The following is a 13,961-nucleotide window of genomic DNA, read 5'->3' as shown; positions in this document are numbered from 1 at the left end:
CCCAACTTCACGAACTCCTTGCCACACAGTGAAAAGGCTGCATCTTTCAGTGCAGGCAGTTATGAAAGGGTGGTAGCCATCTCCTCCCCAGGGACCCTGCAGGTGAACGCCAGGCACGGGCCCACAGGCCAGCGGCGGCTGCTGAGGAGGCACGCCGGGATGTGAGAGGAAGGGACGGCGACAGCAGTGCTAGCGTCCATGCCCCTGCACCCACTCCCCACACCAGTCCCTCCAAGGGCCGCCCTGAGGGAGCAGCCAGGCCGGTGCGCGCGCCGAAGCTGCGCCAAAGCTCCGCCTCCCTCCCTGGCCCCGCCCCACCGCGCGCGCAGGTGCGGGGAGCGTGGAGCGCGCGGCCTCTCCCCACTCGTTTCTACTCTGGCCACCGGTTTTGTGAGGGGAGGCGATTGCGGGGCTGGGCCGACCGCCCATGTCCGTGCTGCCCCTGCCTCCTGCCGCCGCCGCCCCTCCGCGCCCGGCGGCGGGAGCGCCGGGGGCTAATGCGGCTGCCGCCCCTCAGCCCTGCGCCCGCTGGTGCCGCGGCGGTTGGGCATGGTGGAGTCTGATGCTGACCGTGCGTGCGTGAGTCACCGCGCCCCGCAGGCGGGTGGCCGGGCGGGCCGGGCTTTGTCTGCGCCGGGAGCATGTGGGTGAACCCCGAGGAGGTGCTGCTGGCGAACGCCCTGTGGGTGACAGAGCGGGCCAACCCCTACTTCATCCTCCAGCGGAGGAAGGGGCACGGTGGCGATGGCGGCGGAGGGGGACTCGCCGGTAAGGGCGGCGGCGCGGCCGAGGTCCTGCGGATGGCACGGTGGGGCGCAGCCGCGTTCGCACCGTTTCCCCCCGCGGCTCCCTCGGGGTGGCGGCGGGTACCCACCGACTGTGGGGAGAGGGGTGGCCTTCCCGGGCTGCCGGGTCCTGCTCCGCTCTCGCCGCCGCCCCGCTTGGTGCGGGACCCCGGTGCGCGCCGTGCCGGGGGACCGGCCTCCCTGGCGGGGGTGGCGGATGGTGCCTCGAAGGGCTCTGTGAGGATGGTGGGGGGAGGGCATTGTTCAGGTGTGCGGCTAAGTGGAATGCGCTGAGGTTCCCATGGGGATTGGCTAAGGTTCCCTTCAGGATTTACTCCTTGCGAAGGTTTGTGTGGGTCATTGCCGTGCCCGGTGCCTTCATACATCACGGTGTAATGTGACCAGATTTCCGTTTTGAACATGTTGTGATGCACAGCCATGTACTGTGAGACCAGATTTGCTTCATCTTTTTTGTATTCTTCAAGGTGTCCTTATAAAACATGTTTCCTGAATGCTTTGTTTTCGACTGCTGGCAACTGCAGGCACTTCTGTAGGTCTTTGGGTCATATCCATCTTGGTCTGTGTAATCCTGTGCCTGCTAATCAAAATAAACGTGGACTACATCTGTGTTTGGCTCAAGGTCCTGTGCATATTTGCTGGGAGATTAAACGTTTCTTCAGCCTTTGAATGCTCTGTGGACTTGTAAACAATCCCTAATCTAAGCTGGACCAGTGTAAGGTGTGTTTTCATGAAATCCTCAATTTTCTTCAGTGTTGTATGTGGACAAACCATTCTTGCATTGGAAGTGATCACATTGGCTGTGGGTCTTAATATTTCTTTAATCTTTTGAATTATGGGCAGTCTTAGCAAATCCATAAAAAGCATGTCTTGCCTCAAAAGTTCACCCCTGCTGTATTTACTGACAAATTCTTTGCTAACTCTCCTTTTGTGAATTACCCCTTGTCCTCTTAAGGATTTTTTTATCTTCTGTAAGTGGTCTCACAAGGCATTCCAGTACCTTTCTGATTTTTGTATCTTTGAATTAGAGATCATTTGAGGTACCAAATCAATTTTCTAATCATTTCTCAGTTATTGGGGAAATATTTTGAGAATTCGGGGGGTTCTTTTCAACCTGTTTGCACAGTGCATGCATATCAAAGCTTTCTTGCCATAGTCTGCTTGATGATATCACTGGACAGATGGAGACATCCCTTTTGGAGATTTACTCCTTGAGTGGGAGTAGGATTGGTAAATGTGCACTCCTTTTAGTTTTGTGAAGGCCAGATAAACCGGCAGCATTTGGTTGGAGTTCAGAATACAGAAATAGTTCTGTCTTGGTTTCTTCATTCCCCCTTGGAATTTAAGTATTTGTTCACGTTATTTCAGTATGTGTATGCAGTCTGTATAATGAATAGGTTTTAGAATGCAAAAGTTTTATGTGTATTTTGAAAACTTCTTTCCATCTGCCTCTTACTAGTGTCCATGCTTTGTCTGGAATTGCTGCTGCTGTGGCTTTGAGGTAGTAGCAACAAGAAGCTAGACAATTTCTAGGGCGTTTGTTTGTATGGGAAAGGGCTGGAAAAAGTTGTAGGTTTTTTCAGCATGTTTCCAGAACCGTAAGTAAACAGCCAGCCATTACTAACCTGCAGAAAGTGATTAGTGCTGGCAGTACTTAAAGAGCTGTATAAGAACTTGTCAGCCTTTGCCATTTTAGCACATGGGGTTTTGACAGAGTGGTCAACAAATGGTGGGAAAGGAATTAAAAAAGGGATGTAGCCCACTCTCGTCTTGGTAAACATAGTAGTAAGTAGAATTTAGAATTTGTTTTTTAAGGAAATACTGGAATTTTACACAGGATGTTCTAATAGCTGTAGTCTTCTCACTGAGTGCCACAGCAGGTGAAGGAAGCCAATGGGTTGTTCTTGGTACGTAAGACTGGTTATAAGAAAAGTATTGATGGACCAAGCTGATCCTGAGGGTTCAGAGTAAGTAAATCTGCTGAAATGGTCAACAGGGTATACATTTGCAATAATGGTAGCATTTGGGTTGTGGAAGTTCTGTAGCTGATAAGGCTATAGCTCTCGTGACAGAGGTGGAAGTTATCTAGTTGAAAGTAAAGAATTTGGCCTGCTTGCTCTATGGCAAGCCAGATTATGCGTCCTTGAAGTTGGCTAGAAATATTGTATGCAAGATTTTTCACTGTGGTGGGAGTGGTCTGAATTTTTATATGCAAGAGAGGATGTAAATACAGCTGTCCCTTTTTTTTGTGATCTAACTTCTGCTGACTTGTACTCCCTTATTACTGACTCTTGAAGCCATTTGTCTTAAATTATAGAATGACAGTGGGCTTCCAAATTATGAGGGTCTGGACTTCATGATGTGAGATGGCTTCATGACATTGGATGATGAGAAGCATTGATTCTCTGGCTTTGCCCTCGAATTTAAGTTTGCTGTGAAACTAACCAGTCAGTAAATTGATCAGGGCTAAGTGTAATGCCCTTTCCTTCATCTGCAAACACATCAAAGAACTTTAATCAGGACAGCACTGTAATGCAGTTGTGTTGGCATGGCTGAAGTAGGAAGTAGAGTGTTTTCCAAGGGGGGAAGGCGGGGGACAAACCCCTTCAGACAGTAGTGTGACTGGATGCTGTGACTGTGAAAATGTGGCTGAAGGTGACGTGACTAATGAGGCAGCATCAAAGTGACTACTAGGGTCTTCGTGTTATCTGTCCTCCATCATCTAGTACCATCCTGTGGAGGGAGGTTGCCATCACCAGAGCAGAGTCCAGAAGAATGGATCTTATAGGCCTTTTGGTGTGTCTCAGTCTAAAGCCAAGTAGTTTAAATAGCCTTGTGGGTGGGTGAAAATAATTCTTGGTGTCCTTAAGTTGGAGAACAGTACTTGTGTTACCTGTTCTTCAGGATCCACTCCAAGTACAGCAGCCTTTTGCAGGTAAAACAGTATCGGTCACTTTGGGGTAAGGGGTGAAAAATTGACCCTTTCTGCACTGATCTGTTCCTCTTGGCCTTGATTTATGTAACTTAGTTGAGTAGAGAAAATCTTTTTTTAATCCTTGTTTGGATATTGGAGGTAGTTTTGGCGCTTATTGGCTTGTAACAAATTAGAAGAATGATCTTGTTATGTGTTAGGGCAATGCCTAATTAGTGAGTTCCTAGAAGTCATCTCTGGTATCAAAATGTATCTGATTAATAGTTTACTGAAGAGGTACAGCTTTTCTGCTAAGCAGTGTGGATCCCATTTTATACTGAATTAAGGCCCAGGCTTTTTCAGCTGATTGTGTTTATGTCAGTAGCAGTCTGACACAATGTGACTTCCCTTTGTAAGCGTGTCTTAATGGAAGGGTTGTTTGGGTTTTGCTCCCTTTTTAACAAAAGGGAAGTGGGAAAGACTTGTAAATTGGATTTTAAATTGGATTTTTGTAGCTGTTCTGCAAACTTATGTTATCTTGCATCACTGAATTAATCTCCCAGGACAAGACCAAAAAATGTGCTTTCCTGCTTTGAAAGTATTTAATGGCTGATGAGGTTTCTTTCTAATGAAATCGGTTTGTGCCTTGCATATAATGTGTGCCTGTGTTTTGCTTCTGTGTGTCCCTCACTCAAGAGTTTCACCTTCCCTTTGTTCACCAACAGGGAAAACAATCTTTTTTTTTCTTCCCCCCCTCCCCCCCGTATTAGTTTTCTTAAAGGTGCTGGATGTTTTTAACTCACTCCTTCATACCTATTCTGCTTCCTGCTTGTCAGCTCCCTTCTCTGGGCAGCCTGGTGGTTTGGCTTCTTTGAAATACTTCTTTTTCCAGCAGGATCTGCTGTGTTATACAGCAGCCTTCCTTAGCTGAAACAGAGGCATTTGGAGGGAACATGAACCCACATCTCTCCCATCACTGGGGCGCTGTACCCTGTATTACCCTATTACTTTGATGAATGTAAGAATCTTGAACATGTCAAAGTTTGTAAGTAACTATAAGGCTTTTGTGTTTGTGTTATTAAGTATATCTTGCAGCAGCTACAGTAAAAAAGTTAACTGCTTTCTGCTGTAGGGTGGTAGTGCTTGCCAAACTCTTGTGTGTGGAAACAGTATTGCAAGGAACTAAGTGCCACTAATAGTTGATGGTAGAGCAATGTATTCACTTGGAGCTTACAGGAAGAGAGACTGTGGCTGCTGTGCTACTTTTGAGTGTGTATGTGCATAAAGTGTAGATGAAATTCTGAGTAATTTTGTTTAAAATGTTACTGCAAGATCTCTTTGAATACCAGTCCAAATCACTTGTTCTTAGTTTGCACGAACTGTTCTTAGGAGTAAATTATTTTGTAGATAGGGTATTTGTGCTTACAGCTGGGGACAGTGCATGTGTGAGAGATTCGGTACAAGTTCGTAAGTCCATGAGATGTTGCGAAAGATGATTTAAATGCTTAAGCAGAAGAGAGCAAATGGAACTTTTCTGACTTAAGGTGATAAAGGAAATTGATGAACTGCTATCTTTCTCTCCAGATATTTTTGCAGAGAGAGTTATCATGTAGTTTCCACAATGGAAAGGCAGAGAGGAGAGGTTCTGAGGTTGACTAGCAGGTGCAAGCCTTCAATGTCAAATCTAATATCATTTTTAATACTGTGACAGTGTTCTAATTCAGTGCCTTTTTCTGCAGCTGTGCTGGACAAGACAGTATTTCAAATCTGGAGATAAGATTCTATCTTGCCCTCAACCCCCCCAGCTCTGAGGTTTGAGGAAGAGGTTGCTTGAAAACAGGTTTATACTAGTGTTTAGGAAAGCTTTTGGTCAGTATATAATCTGTCTGATGGAAGGATGGTACATGTTTCAACAAACTTGGTGCTTTCTGAGTCAAGCAATTAGGCCTTTTCATGTCAAACGTGGTACATTTGAATAGAAAACATGTGTTTTTCTGATACTTAAAATTTAGCATTTATCACAATGCATGCAGTTACCATAACTGATACGAGTGGTCAGCCTGTCCATCAGTTTCCAGTATTCATTTTGGCTCACGGGTTAGAAATTAGTTCCTTCCCCTCTGACATTTGATGCTGCACCACGTCTGTTTTTATCCTGCTGAGCTTCTCTTTAGGTTCTGCTGTGGGTGTGTTTGCTTCTTCAGACTAATAGATTTCCACTTAAAGAGGACATGCAGGTGTCCAGGGTTGAACTGCTGCTTGATGCTCCAGATTGACTCACCAGTCATTCTGTTGAATTCCCAGATGCTTTCACAAGTGCTGGATTGGAAGGTGTCTCATTTCCTGCCTAATGCTTCTCTTGATCTCTGGTTTTTACAGGCAGTGCACTGTTTGTGCAGATAGAGTGCATGAGATGTTTGGTGTCTCTACTGCAAAGCTTCTTGGTCTGTTGTGGTTTAAGCCCAGGTGGCAACCCAGAAACCACGCAGGTGTTGGCTCACTGCCCCTCCTTCCTCCCCCTGCTCCCAGAGGGATGGGGATGAGAATGGAAAGAATGTAACTCCCAAGGGTTGAAATTAGAACAGTCCAATAACTAAGGTATAGCACAAACCACTACTGCTACCACCAGTAATAATAATGAGGGAAATAACAAGGGAAGAGAATACAACTGCTCACCACCCACTGACCAATACCCAGCCTGACCCAAGCAGTGATGTGTCCCTTCCAGGTAACTGCCTCCAGTTTACATACTGGGTGTGATGTACTGTGGTATGGAATATCTCTTTGGCTAGTTTGGGTCAGGTGTCCTGTCTCTGCTTCCTCCCAGCTTCCCCTTCTCCCTGGCAGAGCCTGAGACTCAGAAAGTCCTTGGTCAGAGTAAATGTTACTGAGCAGCAACTAGAAACATTGGTATTATCAGCGCTGTTCCCAGGCTGAAAGTCAAAACCACAGCACTTCACCAGCTACTAAGAAGGAGAAAAATGACTGCTACTGCTGAACCCAGGACATGGTCAAAGATTTTCCTTGATGTTAACATCATCTTTTACACTTTGAGTAGTGTGACCCAGCCTTTGAGCTGTCACTTGCCATTTTTGCCTTCTGACATAATGCTATTTATTGGCACATGGAATTCAAAGATGGCCTGATCTTTCTCCTGAGGTCACTGTCTCAGCCCTGTTGGTAATGTCACACAGGATCTTGTAGTAAGCAAGAGTTCATAGAATCAGGGAATGGTTTGGGTTGGAAGGGACTTCAAACCTCATCTAGTTCTAACCCCCCTGCCATTGGCAGGGACACCTTCCAGTAGACCAGGTTGCTTGAAGCCCCGTCCAGCTGGGCCTTGAACACTGCCAGGGATGGGGCAGCCATAGCTTCTCTGGGCAACCTGTGCCAGTGTCTCACCACCCTTATAGTAAAGAATTTCTCTCTAGACTGTGTAAGCCTCTTAGTAATTTTCTGCGCTATAGTAGAGTTTGTATTGCTTACAGAGTTCTTGGTATTGCTTTCTGGTCCCATACAGTCTTCAAATCAGTTTCCATATTTCCATCATTCTCCTGTCCAGTTACACGTCTTTGTGAGACTATAGCATATTTCATGGAGGTTTCGTCTGTTGACAGTTTCAGTTAGAGTTCTGTAGAACTAAAACATGTTCCACAAGTATGTTTTGAAAGTTAATTAAAACACATTCTCAGCTCTTCTTGATATTGGGTATAGGCAGTATCTATTTAGCTTTTTTTGTTCTTCCCCAGGATTTGCAACCTCTACTTTCTTTATACATCACAGCATCACACTGTGTATGGCTTTTTCCTGTAATGGACAGGAGTTGTTGCTGCCACTGACTTTGCTCAAGTATGACAATAGAAGGTGTGTGAAAGGCTGTAAGCCTTTGACTGAAATCTTGCTTTCTATTAGCTTTTTGATTGCTAATTCTACTTCTGGTGTCTGATCAATGTTGAAATCTATATTTGCATTTTGTCTTTGAATCTAGTGCTGAGGTGGGCTTAAGTTCTGAGGGGCTTCCTCAAAAAATCCTTCCATTTTTTTGCTTTTCAAAAGAAAGGCTAAGTATTTTCTAGGCCTAATTTCTGATTATTCTTTCTTTCTGAAGTTTCCAAAAAAGGCATACTGTTTCCTGCTGCAGCAGTCTTAGTTTCAGCTAGTAAGTTCTTACTGTGTTCTTGGTTGCTTCCCCACAGTCCTGTCTTGCACATCCTCTCTCTGTATTCCAGCATTTTATTAACCAAAGTTGTTGTGATTTTCTTTTCAGCATTGTTCCCTGGTAAAGTGCCTTCACTAATAGCTTATTGAAATATGATCTGTCTGCAGGTATTCAGTCACAGCAGTTAAATTTTGATTATTTTTTTCCTGGAACTATTGTTTCTCTTTGGATTTATCTTGTTTTTGACCATGCTATGCTTCAGGACTGATCCTTAATTTAAGCTGAGTTTACTGTTCGCACTTCAGTTCTCAATTTGTACCACTGATTGTGTTGGCTGGATTCCATTTACAATCTTTCTCTTAGTTTAGGGGTGATGGTTATTGGGTTTTGTTTCAGTGTGGGTTGGTTGGTTGGGTTTTTTTTCTTCAATTGCTCATACTTGCTTGATCTGTAAGATTATATAATTTATCTGAATCTTCCATTAGTGCTGATGTAGTTGATCTAAATTTTACTTTTGATTTAAATTTTACATTCTCTTGGGAGAATGAGATACTTAAAAAGATGTAGTTTCAAGTGAAAATTGGTGACTTACCTACTGTTTTGGTCAGTGGTACCTGATCATGCTCTTCTTAAGTGTTGGTTTGGTTGGTTTTCTTACAAACTTAATGTCAATGTTGATATTGTACCTTGAAGGCATTTGTTAACTCTATCTCTATTCTTATCCATCATTTCATATAGTCTGATGTGATTGACATGTAGTATAAAATTTATTTTCTTAAGGTGTGTGTTTGTTTTGGTTTTTGTTCAAGTACCAGTTTCCTCTGTGTTGCAAGCCTTCGAGTACCCGTAATTGTCTAGCATGTCCTGTCAGTGCTCTTCTCCATACACAGCCTTTTCCTGCTTCTGCTGGGTTTTTGTTTCAGGTCCAGTCTAGTGCATTTGTTTCTGGGAACTTACTGTTTGGATATATTACTCTGAGTGTCTGCCTGGACATTTCATCATCTGCAAACTGGGCCTTAGAGGAAATAAAGGAAATTCTTTTGCTGTATGTGTTAGATGTAGATTGTAATGTATATTCTTTCTCTGTTGAAGAAAAAACTAGCAAAATTTTACAACCCTAAAATATTGTAAATTTTGCTTAGTAGACAGCACTGACAAATGTGACTACATCTTACAATGATTAGGGCCCTTCAGCTTGGCAGATGCAGTTACAAAAAGTTCTAAAACCTGAAATTCTAAACCCAGTCAGATTTAGGGTCCAGTTAAGATATAGATTTTTATAGGGATGGTAATGAGTTGTCTGGACACCTTGACAAGTCCTGTGGTAGATGTTCAGTTGCTAATCACTTTTAAGATATTTGGAAGATAATCTAATTCAATCACAATTGTTAAACTTGAAGGGCAAGTGAAAGCCTTATCATTTGTTTCTGCTTTATCCTGCAATAGTCAGGCCAGATCAGCACATTGGCCCTTCCTGAGCTGCTTTTTGTTTTTAGAGAGTTACTTTTTCAGCCTTTTCTCATTTGCATTCATCAATCTGAAGACAGAAAAAACAAATCCTGTTTTTTGCTGCTTTTCTTGCTAAATGTCAGTAGAGTGACATGACTTCCTTGAAGTCAGTTTCATAGAATATGTTCAGAAACTCATGTGCAAAGATAATGGTGGCTGTGCAAATCAGTGCTCTAGAAAACTGCATTGGTAGAAAGAGGGCAACAAAGGCAGGTATCAGGGAAGACTTAACAAATCTTAGGCCTTAATTTCAGAGAAAGAATTTGTTTTTCTTAGTACCACATTACATGTCCATATAAGCCAAAACTATATAACCCGCATGGGAAGACAGTAAGTATTTAGACATTATTTGCTTCCGCTTATATAAATGAAGACCTATAAAACAAAGCTGTATAACCCTTCATGAAGTTCCAAGGGTGGTGTTCACAGTGAAGTGGTTGTTTTCATACTTTCGTGAATACTATTACTAGGATTGGAAGTTTAACAATATAATTATTTTTGACCTGTTTATAATATTTACGATTCATTTAGGCTCTCCCATGAAATGAAATCAAACAGAATTTATCCACCCCTTTAAAAGGATTTGTTCTAAGTATTTCCCCTTGAGTTTGGATTATAGCTTTAGGTTGAATTTTGACAGGCAAGTAATTAGATGACCTCATCCTGTAATAACAAATGAGAGGGCTAATCACATAAACACATGAACTACCTTGAGAAAGAATGGAAGAGTAATGATTCATTATAGTTAGTAGGAAAAACAGTAGTTTGCACTCTACGTTTTAGCTATGTGGTGTTATGAGTTATTGTTTTTATAGTGCAGGAATTAACACTCAAACTTTTGGGAAGAGTTTACACACTGTCCATAAAATCAGTCCATGAAATCCGTATAAAACTGAATGCTCAGGGTACAAATACGACTTATGTTGACCTTATTGACTGAGGCTTTTTCTGAAACTGGTGGACATTTACAATCCAAATTAGGTCCCTTGGATGTTTCAGGGATGTGACTGGAGCTCGTTATCTGTCCATCTTACTTCAGTGGCAAGAGAAGGGGTCACGCTTTAATCAGCACACTTCAAATATTCTGAACAGTTTAAGCAGTATGTGTTTCATTCAGTGGTGGAATGTCACAGTGCCTGTTTGGAAAAATTCTTCCTGATGACACGTGTGAGACTGCAAGTTTTCCTGGTTGTGGTGTTGAGCTCACACACAGGTAGGCTACTGACATCCGTTGGACTATTTGAATGACAGCTCATAGGCATGACTGCAAGAATCACAGTCTGACTTGTATTAGATCTTAGCTCTTTCAGAGGGTATACATCTGTATTTGCTCTACATGCTAAAAAGATGGATGTTGTTTGTTTGGGCATTTTAAAGAAGGTATCTTGAGAGATTGTCCGGCTGTAAATTGTATTAGGGTAGAGTTGGGAGAAGGATGTGGCAAGACAGGGCTTTGCTCTCAGGAGCCAAGGAAATAACACATGCTTGTCAGCTGGCAAACTGGAGGAGGGGAGGGTGTCTCTGAGTGGCAGTATCACATAGTATTATCATTCATAAACAGTAAATAAATTGGCTTTTAACAAGGTGCACTACAAGTTATATACAATCCAGCTATTCATTTTCATATATGTAATCCAGTTTAGTTTGAGACTGCTCTGCATTTTAGCAGGTAAAACGCTGCAGGCTGACAAACATAGTAAGATTGCTGCCAGGGGGACTGCAGAAAGATGATAAAGACTATTTGATTTTTGTGATTTATTTAAATCAAAGTGTGATTCGTTGTGAAACAGGGTTACTGTTTGTCAATAAGAAAATCTTTTTGTGGTAAGAAAGATTATTTATGTGGAAGGTGAAAAAAATTAACTTTTCTTTAAGAAACACCAGTAATTGGTGTTTTGCGAATAAACTTGCGAATTCTTATGAAAGATTTAAAAAAAAAAAAAAAGAAAGGATTCACTAGCTGTGATTTTTAAAGAAATAAAAGAAAGAAATACTCCTGCAACAAAGACCTGTGCCATGGATATCCAAACAGCTAAAAATGTTGACCAGGTTGGACAGAGCCTTGGGTGGTGTGGTGTAGTGTGAGGTATCCCTGCCCATTGCAAGGGGATTGGAACTAGATGATCTTAAGGTCCTTTCCAACCCTAATTATTCTATGATTCTATGACTTATTACAGGTATTTGAGTCCATATAAACTGAAGTGTGTGTGTGTGTTTGTGTTCACTGTTGGTAACTAACAATGAACCAAATTGATTCTACTGAAGGTCCTCCCTCGATTTCGTTACTGTTTGTGGACAATTTGTAATCTGTCTGGACTGTAAGCCATGGGAATGGTGGTCTCCAAAGAGCAGAGAGTGCAGTGGTGCTTGGAAGAATTTGACTGAATCAATTTGCTTAGTTTTCAAATCATGATGACCTACCTTTCTGGAAGACAGCCTTTGGTCAGATAGAAATCATTTAGCTTAAAATGGGATCTGTGTTAGGCAGGAGGTCAGCTTCATGTGCTCATAATCCCTTCTAGCAAAGTACAGTTTAAAAACTGGTTGCTAGAGTAAGGATGGAAGTACAGAACGTCATGATTTAATGCATGAATGCAGACTAATAATATGTATACTCTGTGCAAAGGTTATAGGCTCCCCTCCAGTTTACAGCTAAATGTGAGGCACAGTGGTCAGATAAGTAAAACGTAGTATGATTTCTTCGTTCAGCACAAATTGCATGAGGTAACGGAAGCCCTTTCCAGTAATACCCTCTACTGCATTGTATGTCCTTCCAGTAACATGATGCAAGAATAATTGCCAAGGCCCCCTAGCCAGTTGTGGCTTTGTATTCCCTGGTTTCAGGTATTAAATTTCACTGCCTTTCACAGAATTATAGAATGGTCTGAGTTGGAAGGGACCTTAAAGCTCACCCAGTTCCAACCCCCTGCCATGGACAGCGACACCTTCCACTAGACCAGGTTGCTCAAAGCCCCACCTAACCTGGCCTTGAACACTGCCAGGGATGGGGCAGCCACAGCTTCTCTGGGCAGCCTGTGCCGGTGTCTCATCTCCCTCATAGTCCATAACTTCTTCCTAATACCTAATCTAAATCTTCCCTCTTTCAGTTTAAAGCCATTCCCATTTGTCCTATCCCTGTATGACCTTGTAAAAACTCTCCCTTCAGCTTTCCGGTAGGCCCCTTTAGGCACTGGAATCTGCTCTAAGGTCTCCCCAGAGCCTTCTCTTCTCCAGGCTGAACAAGTACAGCTCTGAACCTTCCTCCATAGGAGAGGTGCTCCAGCTCTCTGATCTGTCTTTGTGGCCCTCCTCTGGACTTACTCCAACAGGTCCATGTCCTTCTTATGTTGGGGCCCCAGAGCTGAATAGAGTACTCCAGGTGGGGTCTCATGAGGGAGTAGAGGGGGCAAAATCACCTTCCTTGATCTGCTGGTCATGTTTTTGATGCAGCCCAGCATATGGCTGGGGTTCAGGGCTGCAAACACATGCTGTGGGGCCATGTTGAACTTCTCGTCAACCAACACCCTCAAATCCTTCTCAGGGCTGCTCTCAATCCAGTCTCTGGCCAGCCTGTATTTGTGCCTGGGATTGCCCGCCCAGGTGAAGGACCTTGCACTTAGCCTTGTTGAACTTCATGTTGTTTCTATGGGCCTATGTTTCAAGCCTGTTGGGGTGCCTCTGGATGCCATCCCTTCCCTCCAGTGTGTTAACCATGCAGCTTGGTGTTGTTGGCAACCTTGCTGAGGGCACTCTCAATCGCACTATGTCACCAACAAAGATGTTGAACAGCACCAGTCCCAATACCGACCCCTGAGGAACACCACTTGTCACTGATCTCCACTTGGACATCAAGCCATTAACCACAACTCTTTGAGCACAACCATCCAGCCATTCCTTATCTACTGAGTGGTCCATCTGTCAAATTCTTATCTCCAGTTTAGAGACAAGGATGTCATGCAGGGTAGTGTCAAATGGCCTGTACAAGTTTGGTTAAATGATTTCAGTTGCTCTTCTGTTAGCCATCAATGCTGTAATCCCATCATAGAAGGCCACCAAATCTGTCAGACAAGATTTGCCCTTAGTGAAGCCATGTTGGCTATCACCAATTCACCTCCTTATTTTCCAGGTGCCTTAGCATAGTTTCCAGGAGGAAAAGGAAAGAGGAAGCTGACTTTATTCAAAAAGTTGTATCAAACAAGATTAAGTCATTCTTGCTGCCTTTTCTGCTCATGCCTCCATGTATCAGTATGATTGCTCTATACATTTGCCATGTGTGTCTGATGGGACTGTTCCTCCATATGAGGTTGCTTGTGTTTGAGTGCCTTCAGGATCAGGGCTGTCATTAGTTATCCAGATGCTGATCCCACAAACTGTACCTTGTGCTTTAAACCTTTGATGATGAAAACTGCTCGTTGAACAAGGGCTTACAGGTTTAGTGTTCTTACACTGGGAATTCCTTATTTCATTTTGTAGTCAGAAACCTGATGAAATAATGGGGAAAAATATGTAATTGGTATAGTCACATGATTTGATGCCTGGATAATTTGCTGGCTCTTGCCCATGGACTTGTCTAATCTAA

General features: G+C 43.2%; 1 protein-coding gene across 1 annotated transcript in view; it reads left to right on the top strand.

Moving 5' to 3' along the window:
* Nucleotides 1–454: 454 nt before the first annotated feature.
* Nucleotides 455–13,961, top strand: part of TBC1D9 (TBC1 domain family member 9) — a 55,382-nt gene continuing 41,875 nt past the window's right edge. Inside the window, exon 1 of the mRNA XM_061354107.1 lies at nt 455–768. Coding sequence (XP_061210091.1) covers nt 642–768 — 127 coding nt within the window. The 5' untranslated portion in view covers nt 455–641. The remainder of the gene's footprint in view (nt 769–13,961) is intronic.

This window comes from Neopsephotus bourkii, unplaced genomic scaffold (genome assembly GCF_033783945.1).
Source record: "Neopsephotus bourkii isolate Nb327-2 ecotype Australia unplaced genomic scaffold, CSIRO-AGI_Nbou_v1 NB_718, whole genome shotgun sequence".
Lineage (NCBI taxonomy): Eukaryota > Metazoa > Chordata > Aves > Psittaciformes > Psittacidae > Neopsephotus > Neopsephotus bourkii.
This window is presented reverse-complemented; position numbering and strand designations above follow the sequence as displayed.